The sequence below is a fragment of the Cheilinus undulatus genome, linkage group 10, assembly GCF_018320785.1.
Source record: "Cheilinus undulatus linkage group 10, ASM1832078v1, whole genome shotgun sequence".
NCBI lineage: Eukaryota > Metazoa > Chordata > Actinopteri > Labriformes > Labridae > Cheilinus > Cheilinus undulatus.
The window spans coordinates 42230325-42243730 of NC_054874.1; the positions used below are offsets into that span (position 1 = coordinate 42230325).

Consider the following 13406-nt stretch of genomic DNA (forward strand, 5'->3'; position numbering starts at 1 on the left):
CACTGATGCACAGCTGCAAGCCACAAGCTACTCGAAATCCCTAGGAAATCAAACCACACTTCTTTTAGTTATCAGTGCCGTTCATTTTATCGTCCTTCCTCGTCTGAACTTCTTCAGTCTCGTGTCTGAAGTGGACATGGCTTTCATCATGGTCTCTCGCAGGTTGACAGATTTATGTACAAATTCAGATGATCTGCTGGACTGCGTTAGTCACAGCACAAAAATGTACAGCCGCCTGCACGCCAGCAACTCCATTCATAAACATTTTCCTAACAGAGTTTCTGTTGTATCTGATGTAGCTCCTCGTCACGTCATGCAGACCGTTCCTTGTGTCGGGTGTATCAGCACGCACACTGTCACAGGATGAAGTTGTTGCAAAAATCCCAGCTTTCAGTGCTGCAATGCTGCTTCATTTTTGAGTCACAGGGCTGGAAATATTTTGATTTTTAGCCTGGAGAAGGTGCAAAAAATAATTTATTGGTTAGATTTTTGGTAAATAACAAACAATAAATACTAAATTCTTACAAAAATCTTCTACAAAGATGAAGTCCTCTTCAGATCTTCAGATTAAAATTCAACTGTAAAACTCATAGGCATATGGGGCAGAAAGCTTCCATGTGTTTCTGTCAGTAGATGCAGATTAATTCAGCAGAAATTTGCCAGTACTTGTTGTCTTAAAATAATTAAAGGACAGCCAATAGAAGGTGTTGTATTTAAATGTTTGCACAAGATCTCTGAGCAGATTTCCTCTGATATAAAACCACACAGGCTCGGATTTCTCCTGATCTTATTTCCCCAAACATTACATTGACCCTGTTCCCAGCCCAGCATGGATTATAAATTCCAGATCCTCATAATGAATCCCTCTAGGTGTTTTGTGTGGTATTGGAAGCTATCATGCGGTCTTGTGGAGCCTCGCAGACTCCGGGCGTCTTTCTGTCGTCCTGTTGGCGTTCGACTGATCCCAGTGCGAGCAGATGACTCATTTCCACAGTCTAAACAGTGCAAATTGTGTGTGAGGGCGCGTGTTTGTCGGAGTGTGTAGTATGTGTGTGAGCTTGTTTGGTTTGTGCCACATCCGGGCGCACTGTTTACAAGCCTCTGTAAACAGGGGAAGCCCACTGGAACAAAAAAGAGGCAGTAAAATCGATTATGAGGAATAATAAACACAGAGCCCTGCACTTTGTCAGCTGAAAGCTTTTCGGTTTGCCTCTTATCTGACGGCAAAGATCAGACCTGATATTAGCATCCACTTCTTGAACTGAGAACAAATTGACCCTTCGCTGAGCCCTTCCCTAGAACGGCCACTGTCCAGTCCTGTGTTAGCAACCATAACATGCATCGGAGGCTAACAAGACCTGCCAGTCTGGGAGCTGATTGTCCAAATGCTTTGAGTGGGGTTTTGAATTCATCACTTTCCCAAAGCCAAAAAAACCAAGAGGAGATGTTAGATTTGGAAAAACTGTGGAAGGCAGCACAGACAGCAGCAGTGAAAAAGATAACACAAATATGTAATTAAAGCTAACTCAACATTAGCTCAAAATATAATGATATTGATTTACCCTGCTTTACAAGACCAAATTTGTTCCACTATATTTGTTCCTCTTGGGTCACATATATCTGTTTGAACCTGATCCAGATTCAAGACAGTGGAAACCGAGCCAGATTGTAAACCAAGCTGTTGTTTCCCTGTAATAACTTGCCTGCTCATACAGATTACAGAAAATGTAAAAATTACAATGTGAAGTCATTAGTTGGATTTTTTTGGATGTAAATTGTTTAAACAAATATAATTAAGCAAAAATATGCACAATTTGTGGTAAAATGGAATTTTAATGGCAGCGGGTATGGGTTTAAAGTGGCAAATATGTGTGTAAAGTTATTAGAATTGGTTGAAAATGGCAAAAACCATCAGAGAAAATGGTGAAAAGAGGTTTTAAGTGTAAAAATGGATTTAAAGTGGAATAAGTGGGGGTAACATACAGTAAAATGTGGTTAAAATGGGCAAAAATGGGCTTCAAATGTGATCAAAAGGGATTAATAGTGGCAAAAAGTAGTAAACACAAGCAAAAATGGTATAAATGGGTCAAAAGTGACAGAAATTGGTGGAAAAGAAGGCAAAATGGGATGAAAAAGTAGCAAAAATGTGTTCAAAGAAAAAAAATGGGTGCTAAGTGGCAGAAATGGGCAGAAAAATGAATTAAATGAAATGGGAATTTTGAAAATGAGCAAAAATGGCAAAAGTAGGTGGAAAAAAGCAATGAAGATGGGTTAAATGTGACAAAAATGAGTAAAAAGTGGTAAAAATCATCAGAAAATGTGAAAAAGGGGTTTCAAGTGCAAAAATGGATTTAAATGTGCAAAATAGTTGAAACAAACGATTAAATGTGGTTAAAATAGGTAAAAAATAGCCTTTGCAAGTGGCAAAAAGGGGTTAATAGGGGCAAAAAAATTCAACAGAGACCACAGAAGTGGCAAAATGGGTTAAAAGTAGCAGAAATGGGTGGAAAATGAGGAAAGTTGGATGAAAAAGTGGCAAAAATTGGTTGAAAGGGGCAAAAAAAATTGGTGTTAAGTGTCAAAAATGTGCAGAAAAAGTGGTGAAATTGGATTTTGAAAGTGAGCTTAAGTTGGTAGAAGTGGCAAAAATGGATTGGAAAAGATGATGAAAGGGGTAAAATGTGGCAAAAATAGGCTTTTAGTGACAAAAGTAGTAAAAAGTGGCAAAAATGGATAGCAGAAAGTGATGAAAATGGGCTTAATGTGGAAATAGTGTTTTTTAGTGGCAACAATGAGTAAAAAGAGGCAGCAATGGGCAAAAATTGCACGAAATTGATTAAAAGTGTCAAGTAATAGTGGCAAAAATGGGCTCAAAAGTTTTTAAAGTGGATTCAAAATGGCACAAATAAATCATTTCAGAGCTGCCAGAAAAGTGAGTCGGCACCAATGGGCTCTAAACCGGCTTATGTGATATTATGTCCTGTGGAACACCCCTTACTTATACAGTGTAAAACTCTTATTTTCAATTAGGTGGTTGCAAAAACTTGGCAGGAATAGCATCATTAACCAGATGGGAAGGACTAAGCGAAGGGTCAGTTGTGTAAAATAATTTAGCTTACACACATTAGCCCAAACCTACACTTACCACACCAGAGAGGGAAAAACGGCATCAAAAATGAGTGGACTTCTGTGTGTTTGACATAAATTCTGCAGAAGAAGACAAACACTTGTGAATGCTGGCTGATGTTCTGATGTTTACAGCGGCAGCCTTTCCTTATAAAGCGCTTTTCCCAACTCGTCTGTCCTTTTAAAGACACTTCAGGAATTTCAGCACAGGTCACATAAATATCAGCAGGATCAGCATGTGAAGTTTATTTGAGGCCTCTGTTTATAAAATCCGGAAATGTGCTGCTTGTACTCCTTAACCTCGGCTCTTACCTTTACTTGGTGACAGCTTGTGTGTGTGTTCTGTAAATGTACTGTATGTGTGTCTATGCCTGCACAAGTTTTCTGCATGCTTGGAGTGTGTGCGCACGTGTGTTTGTCTTTGTCATCTGTGTGTGTGTGTACACTTTAAGAGCATGTATTATTGCAGTGTTTCAGCTCCGGGAACAGATGTCGGGTATTGTAAATACAGGTGCAAAGAGCGCTCCGGAAGCCCCAGCGAGTAATGAAAACGTTCCTGTGGTTTTGTCATGTTGTAATGCCCAAAGTATTTCACAATTCATCTGAGGACAGCGTCGCTGGAGAGCTGTGGCTCGAGCTGGAGGGATGTAGAGCTGCACAGAGCAGCTTAATGCATGACACACAGTCTTGATTCTTCCCTGTTGAAATGTGGAATGCACCGTTGAAGAGCAGATGGACTTCTTTTGACACACCTTCCTGGGCTCTGTGGGTGTTGATCTGCTGTTTCTGACAATGGAGCTCTGTGAGGATTCTTTTTTGAAGTCTTCTTTTGGAGCTTAACCTCAATACACTTCCTACCTCTATTTTTTTTTTACTCTCTAGTTGAGTGAAAGCCTCAGACATTACACAGAGTTTATCTGCAGATGCATGAGTGGAACACACTTTCATTTCTTTTTTCTGCACCAATACAGTGAATTCAAAACAGCATATATCTTTTACATATGGAGTATCAGATGAATTAACATATGCTATATGGACTAAAGTATTTGGTCACACCTGTTAATCATTGAATTCAGCTGATTTAATCAGACCTGTTGCCACAGGTGTATACAATTAAGCATCTAGCCATGCAGTCTCCCTTTGCAAATATTTATCATACAAAATAGGTCGTTCTCAAGAGCTCAGTGACTTTAAGTGTGGTACTGTGATGGATGCCACCTTTGCAATATGACGCTTCATGAAATTTCATCCCTGCTGGATATTCCACGGTCAGCTGTAAGTGAAAGTATTAGAAAGTAGGAGAGTTTAGGAACAAAAGCAACTCAGCCACAAAGCAGGAGACCACATGAAATCACAGAGCGTGGCCAATGACTGCTAAGCATGGTAGCATGGTACCTAAAAATTGCCAACGCTCAGCTGAGTCCATAGTGGAAGAATTCAGAACTTCACTGGCATTAATGCAAGTGCAAAAACTGTGTGGCGGGAACTTCATTGAATAGGTTTACATGGCCAAGCAGCTGCATGCAAGCCTCACATCACCAAGTCCAATGCCAAGATGAGTCAGATGAGTGATGGGGAGCGCTCCAACATGTGTTCTGTGGAGTGACGACTCATGCTTCTCTGTTTGGCAGTTAAACGGGCCAGTCTGGTTTTGGCAGATGCCAGGAGAACGTTACTTGCCTGACTGCATTGTGCCCACTGTGAAGTTTGGTGGAGGAGGGATAACGGCATGGAGCTGTTTTCAGGGTTTGGGCTCGGACCCCAATCTCCAGTGAAGGGTAAACTTAATGCTTAAAAACATTTGGACAATGGTATGCTTCCAACTGTGTGGCAAGAGTTTGCAGAAGACCCTTTGCTGTTCCAACATGACTGTGCCCCAGTGCACAAAGCAAGGACTATAAGACATGGTTTGAGGAGTTCGGTGTGGAAGAACTTGACCATCCCACACAGAGCACTGACCTCAACCCAATCGAGCACCTTTGGGATGAGCTGAAATAGAGATTGCGAGCCATGTGGGAAACCTTCTGAGAAGAGTGGAGGCTGCCATAACTGCAAAAAGAACCAACTCTACCAATATGTTTGCATAAGATGTCATTACAGTCCCTGTTCATTTGATGGTCAGGTGCCTGAATACTTTTACCTATATAGTGAATAGTCATTTACTTGCTTCTTATGTCTTGGTTTGTCCCTTGCCATCCTTCGATTATTTAAAAGGTTGCAGTATGACAACACATATGAATGTGTATGTGTAGCACAAGGCTACTACTAAATTTCACCAACCAAATAATTACACTGCTACGGTTTTAGGTGAGTCATTTAGTACCCAGAGACTTAAATTAAGGCTTGGTGAACAGGTTGATTTTTAAATGCAGTTTTGAAACATTCCAGTGACTCTACAGATCTGATGGACTATGGAAATTTATTCAAGAGTGTGGAGGCCGGAATGGCAAAAGCATGTTCACCTTTGGTAGCAGTTAAGCACCCTCTCTTGCATTGTGTGATGCACCAAGCATACAGTTTAACTTCTTGCATGAGCATGCTATTTAGCTACGACATTGAGATGAACAGTGAAGCTTTGATTTTATTTCACGAAGAGCAAATAGATGGACTTGATCCTGCTACCCAATAGAAAAATCATTGTTGTCATAGAAATGTTGGGTATTGATTATAGAAATTCTCACATACATGGCAAGGAGAAATAGTACTTTTTTTAAATTAGAAAACTGTCTTATTAGAGTAATCACATAAAGACTTACAACTGGTCCAGCATGTTGCAGACTGACAGTAAGACAGAGTTTAACATGCAAGTCTGCAGGGGTCCCAGCTGAGGGCGCTCACATTACCCAAAGTACCAGTCACAGTGGAAACTTATTAGATATATAGTGTATATATAGTATATACACAATAAAGTAGTAAATAAGGACACATAGTGAGTATAGTACAGGGGGCCGGGTTTGGTGTGAGGGTCAGTGGACGTGACCCCTTAAGCAACTGCATTGATTTGAAGGAAGGTCTGTTTTGGACTCGCATAATTAAGACCATCCTTGTTGAGAAACCACAAATAACCGTTTTGTCTTCTCCCTTGCCGTCTTTGTGAAATGAGTTTTTCCCGCTCTTCTATACCTAGCTTGGGCCCCGGTGTGATGTTTTGCAAATGTGCATTCTTGCGCATTCAGAGGGGCCCTTTTTACTCTCAATTCCCTCTTGGTTTCTGGCGAATTCGAAGCATTCTGGAAAGAAGGAGAGTAAAAAAAAAGACGAAGAAAATGAGTCCACATAAGGTTCAGATTAAATTGTGTTGTGTTGCCTCTTTTTTTCCTTCTTCCTCCCTTCCCATCGGATGTTTTCATAACTAAACCAAATGTGTGCTTGGAGTCAGCCAAGAGCAGTCAGGAGAGAGAATCCCTGAAGCTAAATGTTAGAGTCACATCGCTGAATCAAGTTTCCGCTGCCCTCGGGGCGTCCAAGCTGCACCCGGAGCTCTGCGGCTTATGAACCCCACTTCCCCTTTGGTTGGGATGTTTCTCCGCGAGCCTTTTCATTACTGCTGGCAAAGTGCTGGATTTGCTCAAGACGGTTTCAGATAATTCTTGCTGAAACATTTATTAAACATTTGTCAGCTCCATTTGTCAGTCCCCAGAGCTTTTATACAGCTTTACTATGAGCAGAGCTTTTAAACCAGCTGTCAGCCTGTGCTTACTGCAATAATTTACCATCTTACTTTAAGTGCTGGATGGAGGATTGAAACTAGAAACAAAACTTTTGACTGCAGTAAGTGTCTGCAAGACCTTCACATTTTGTGCATAAAAGTGCTAAAAACACAAAGCTGTTACCTAAATGATCATATCTGTATATTGCATTTTTAAATAGGGTTGCATGCCTTCTTCTAGCAGTAGTTCCTGGTAGTTGCTGATTTCTGGCCTCAACTTTTTTTAAAGACAGAGTGGAGAATTTTAGTCATTTTACAGACTGACTTTCTCCGCTGAGTTTGAATGTTGAAGTCTAATTTTTTTTCTATGCAAAAATCTTAAAAATTTTGTACATTGCAGATTGTGTTCTGAAGATTTTCTCTGGGCTATTTGTCTTTATTTTGATGGCCCCATACATACCATTTTCTAACAGCATGAATTCCGAGCTATTTTGTTGTTTTCAGTACAATGAACTTAGCTCTAGTTGTGAGCCAGCAGCTGGATTCTACTCACCATAGCGCCTTCCTGCTCTCACAGTTATGAAAAATAAGGATGCCACTGCTCTTTTAGATGTCTCATTTCACTTTAAAAGCTTGCAGACAGCTCAGTGGAAATGGTCTGTTTTTGTGTTTTATCTGTTGCAAGTTCTTTTCTTCATGTTTGAAATTTTGTGAATGATTATTTTTGGCTGGGAATTTTGCCTTTGTTTAGTAGGACAGCCGAAGAGACAGGAAACATGGGGAGAGAAAATGGGGGAAGATGTGCAACAGATATGCGCCAAGACTGGGAATCGATCCCGCAAACTGTGCGGACTATAGCTGCTGCCCTGAACGTTTCACTTTTGATATACCAGAAGTGCAAATGACAAAGTCAAAGCAAAACAGAGACTTGTTTTTGGAAAGCAGTCTCTTCCCTGGATTGCTAATCAAAGGGTTACTGGACCCCTTGGGTCAACTGGGTTACTTATTAGGGATGGAGATTGAGGATGTTCCCAAGCATCTATTTCCTTATTTCGCTAACACCCATTTCAATTGCATTTAAGCGAATAGTCCAAAGAGAAGAAAACCATTAGAAAACAGTAAAATTCATCATTGGGTTATTGTGCCAGCAGGTATGATATGAACCTCACATGCTGTGTAGAGTGTGGGTAACATTAGCAGCTAGATCCACCAGACTTTGTTCCTTTTTGAAGATTAATATTGTGCTTTGATATGTGGCCTCTTCACTTGGTTGTGTAGTTATATGTGAGTATAACTCAACAGCCTACATGCCACTATATTTCCATCTAAAAAAAACCATTAACTGAAGCCATTGGCTCCTGGTGGCAGGAGGCTTCATTGAAGTTTTAAAAGAGCATTAGACAAGAATTTCAAGTCTATATGCAATGAAATGATATGTTATTAGTTTAATTTCTACTTAATCTTGTGCCAGCTAATTTGATAAATTAATTTGACTGTTGAGCAGGCTAACCACACACATCCCTAAGATCGTTAATTTCTATGGATAGCCGATACTCTTTATTGATCCATGTCCTTATTAGTCGGGCCCAACCAACTGATCGGCCCCCCATTTTAATCGGCTAATTATGGCCTTAAGAATAATTTAAAATAATCATTAATTGGCCAAAAGTTGGCCAATAGATGCCAATGTAAACACTTTTTTTTTTGCTAATAACAAGTAGGGGATAGACATGATGTCTGGATTTTATTTATCCAATAGAGGGCGCTCTGACTCCTTTCATGTCACGTGCTCCATGTTTACCTTCTTACAGCAGAGAGACTAGAGCTTAGGGCAGCTTGGCTGAGCATCAAGTATGTTGAAAAGCAGTTTGCCTCAATGATACGTTTATAACTAGTGTGTGAAATAATCAATTTCTCCATAAGTTTCCTGTTTTAATACCCGCTTTTCCATGAGTCATGCCTCTTTGAGTCAGTCGCACTTATCTGTTAATGTTAGCAAGCTAAAGTTAGGATGACCCAGCTTAACATTTGCTAACTATAAACTTTACCCGAGTCAGTAACGACACAATGAACGTAGCGCTGCTATATCTCAGACCAGAGAAAGTTACAGTAACAAGAGTTACGACCAGCAGGGCAGGGTTTGGAGTCATTTCTGGGCGGAGTTTGATTCATAATGACTTCACAGTTCAGAAAGATAGAGGAGAGAACATGTGAATGCACCTTTAGAGGACATCAGAGATGTGCATTTCAAGTTGTGTTTTGCCAGTGACTTGTATATCAGTTCTAATCCACTTACCTTTTACCTACATACATTTGTAAATACAGTCACTGGCCACTTCATTAGACACAGCTCTGCAATGTAATGCACACCAATAACAACATGCCATGAATTCTGGCATGATTGACAAAACAGACTCCTGCATTTTGGGTCTTCTCTGTCCAGTCACAAAGCATCCTTTATCTTTCAGAACCTGACCACACTTCAGCTGATTCTCTAGTTTTCTGTCATCCTTCAGTGTTAGAGAAGCTGAGACCCCTCCACCTTCACGGTGCAGGCAGCTGATGGTCTGGGGTTAGTGCATATGGCGCTGCGGCTTGTGATCCTCATCTCCCTCCTCGCCCCTGCTTCCCTTCCACATCCTGTCCTGTCTTCCCTCGTCCCCTCCACTTTCAGACCAGATGTTTTTGTGCAGCAGTGCTGGTCTGAAGCAGTAACCCAGATGAAGAGCTGAGGCTGCAGCCAGGTGGAATGATGGGATGTTTGGACCTCTGGGGAAAACGAGTGAAAGAGTGGGAGAAAGACATCAAATACTGGGGAGCCGGGCCTGGGGAACACATTGACCTCAACTTGAAGAGCTTAAAGAAGACAAACCTGCCTGTATTAGCTCTCCGTCTCCTCGTCTTCGCTTCCTTTGCTTTCTGTCCCTCCATCTGTCTGTCTGTCTGTGTGCGTGTGTCCCTCGCCCAGTCACAAAGGGTCGTGGAAAATATAAACAGGATGCAGTCATGTCTGATCGTAAATCCCCTCTCGTCTGCTCTCTGGCCTCCAGCCCTGGACCACGTCCGTTCCCCTCCAGCCCTCGTAGCTCCAACTCCTACCCAGACCCCCCACTCCCTCATTTTAGCTCAGAAGAGGAAGCAAAGAGTTTCTGGGTGTGTGCACATGTGCATCAGGAATGGATGTGTGTACAATACACTGTTACCCAACTCTGAAGATGGAAACATGGCTGTAGGCTTATAGGTTGTATAAATACATGTCGATCTCCGCAATTAGCATGAAATTCTCTTTTAGGAGACCTCTTGTAGGGGTTAAATCTGCTCAGCTTTATGCAAGCTGACACACATGGCGTTCTCTGAATTGTTGCAGTTCTTTTTTTGGTAACACATCTGTATATTTTGCAATGATCAGATGCAGTATTTCAGCCACATCTGCCTGCATGTATTGCATTATTTTGCAAACTTAGTTGACAGAAACAAGCAGAAGAAAACACCTAAAAGGCTAGGGATGGGGGCAATGTGACCAGGTGATATGAACTGCTGACAAGTGCATGAAGATGAGTGAGTATTCATGTATGAGTGCATGCAGTATAGATATCAAATCAGTATGCAGAATATATAGCCTTCTTTCAGGACTTTTGCTAGAGCTCATGTAATTATAAGTTTTAAAAAATAAAAGAGATTTATGGTAGATCCCTGCTGAAAGAGAGTAAGATTCACATTTTACACTTACCTTTAACCTAATTATTTTAACTTTTTTAACATGATTATACTGACATGGTAAACGCTCTCACGACTTTGCTTATGAAACCAGGCTGTTCCCAAATAAAGGCTTAAAAGCTGGTGTAAGTTACACCACTCTTCATTATGACAAGCAAATTAAATTGCACCTCCAAACATGCTTGTTTTGATCCTTTTTAAACAGGTTGGTCTTAATCAGCCAGACAAATTCTACATCCTCAGTTTGTACCCTTCACACTTTCTTTTAATATCTGCACACCTTTTGTAAAAACGATTCAACTAGAAGAGTTTTATCCCCATCAAAGCCTTGGGACCGCTCCAACATCCCGTCAGCTAACATGAATACGACTTTTGAAACACTTAATGCGTTCCACAGAAACACTATCAGGAAACAGAAGAGCGTGCATGTGTGATAACTCTTCGTGTGAATAGTCTTTTACTTAAATAGTATTTAGAAGTTGTATGTCAGGACTCACTCGTCACCTTCACATTTGGCAGGACAGTCCCTGCCCAGATCTTTCTCCCTCAGATCAACCTGCTATGACCCCTTTATAAAGACGAAACAAAGACTTGTACTTCATATTGACACATCAGTGTTTGTTTTGCCGTCTTCCTTTTGTTCAGATGCTGAAATCTCTGGAACTGTGGGTATTTATACCTTAAGCGCTTCAATTACACTTCCCTTCCCTTCGGCCTGTGCTCCTTTCTAACCAATAATGCAGACCCAATTATTATCACGGTCAAAAGAGGACTTAGTGTTCATTTTAAGATTTGCATTGACTGGGCGTGTTTCATCACAGCATGTACAAACCTGAATGTTTTGAGTGAATAGTTGGACCGATTGCATGTGAGTTAGTAGTGAATGAAAAGCCTTAAGAGCCTTAAGCCACAAAGACACTACAGTCGCTGCTCTAGGCAAACAAACACCACATTCATATCCGTTTTTATTCTTTAAATGATTCATTTTGTTTATCTATTTTTTTATTCTGGCCTTAGCATGATTCAGGTTTTTTTTTTTTTATTTGTTTGCAGTAATGTTTTTTAATCAATCTTTTTTGGTTTAATCATTGCAAACTCTGGTTTCTGTGAAAAGTCCAGAAGAAATTATTCCTTTTTTCTTTTTAATGTATTATTTAAAATATATGTCATATCTCTTTTTAAAGGTTTGCATGCCCTAAGGAGAGCCCTGGGAGGTTCCCACCAACCATCAGACCAGCAGCTGATGGGATCAGTGACCGTCACTCTGCAGGATCTCCAGTGGGCCATGTCTGTTGTGAAGCCGAGCGCGATGAGGGAGGTCGCCATCGATGTCCCCAGGGTACAGAAACAACTCTTGAGTCTTTCTGATAAAGTCGCGAACACACATACGCTTTCAGATATTTGGGCAGTCAGCATGTCAACAACTTGGCTTGGCTTTGAGCTTCAATTAAGAAATGGCCTTAGTTTGTACTACCATTGAAACCAATAAATGGTTGCTTCCTTGTTGAATAAAATAACACTGCATGCTAGTGCTAGGTGGTGGACTGTGTTGGCTGTAGCCACAGGTATTTTGTTTGGCCATGAATGCAATTCTTGCAAACTGTAGTCATAGGTTTAAACATACACATTTGATTTTAGTTTACAGATGAGGCAAAACAATGTCCGCCACTGTGACAGGAACAGTTCATATTAAAAGTATTTCTCCCTTTGAGGCTTTATCTCTTTATTGATTTTATATATCAATAATGGTCAATGTAATTTGGCCTCTTTTGACAAAAAAATCAGCCTCTTCAATGCCATAATGAAAACAAATTTCTAATTAATGTCAATTAGATAAAAATATGTGACATTAGAAAGGTGACTACATAGATATTCACTCCCTTCAAGTCAGTATTTAGATGCACCTTTATCGGCGATGTCAGTGCTGAGCCTGTGTGGATAGATGTCAGTCAGGCTTGCACTTTAGCAATTTTACTCCATTATTCTTTGCAGAACTGCCCAAGCTCTGGCAGGCTGCACAGGTATCAGGCATGAACAGCCCTTTATAAGTCCAGCCACAAATTCTCTGTTGGATTGAGGTCTGTTAACCATTTCTGTGCTTTTGCTTTATGCTTCAGGTCATTGTCATGCTAGAAAATACATCTTCTCCCAAGCCGTAATTCTCTTGCAGACTGATTAAGATTGTCCTCCAGGATTTTACTATATTTTGCTGCGTTAATTTTACCCCCTACCTTTACAAGCCTTCCAGGACCGGCTGCCTAGAAGCAACCCCACAACATGATGCTGCCCCCACTGTGCTTCACAGTTGGGATGGTGTGTTTGTGGTGATGTGCAGTGTTTGGTGTCTCATTAGGCCAAAGAACTGTCTTACAGACTGACCATCTCCCACATGCCTTCTGGTGAACTCTTGTTGAGATTTTCTATGAGCTTTGTCTTTGCCACTCTCCCATAAAGCTTTGATTAGTGAAGAACCCGGCTAACAGCTGTATTTGGAGTCTCTTCGTTCTCAGCTGCTGAAGCTTGTAACTCCTTCAGAGTAGTCACAGGTGTCTTGGTGGCTTCTTCTTACTAGTCTACTTCTTGTACAGTCACTCAATTTGGGAGGACGGCCTGATCTAGGCAGAGTTCACGTGCCATACTCTTTCCATTTCTTGTCGATGGATTTAACTGAATTTAACTGAAAACACAGGTGTTTTTTTACTACAGTCACTCAAGACACATTCACAGCTCTCAGGTGATCCCCATTTCACTAATTGTGAGCCTACTAGCACCATGTGTTGAAATGGGTTTATGTCTCTGTTACAATGGCTCTACCTGCTGCAGGTGTGTTTTAACAGATTATGACTCACTTATTCTGAGTGAGCAGGCCAGCTGTGACTCACTGTCAGTGAAGCAGTTGTAACTGTAACTCATC

At 40.9% G+C, this 13406-nt stretch overlaps 1 protein-coding gene across 2 annotated transcripts in view; it reads left to right on the plus strand.

Annotated features, from left to right (window-relative positions):
* spata5 (spermatogenesis associated 5) overlaps window positions 1-13406 on the plus strand; it is a 222940-nt gene that overhangs the window by 23067 nt on the left and 186467 nt on the right. For both annotated transcript variants that reach the window (XM_041796946.1, XM_041796947.1), the window contains exon 11: window positions 11677-11831. In XM_041796946.1, coding sequence (XP_041652880.1) covers window positions 11677-11831 — 155 coding nt within the window. The remainder of the gene's footprint in view (window positions 1-11676; window positions 11832-13406) is intronic.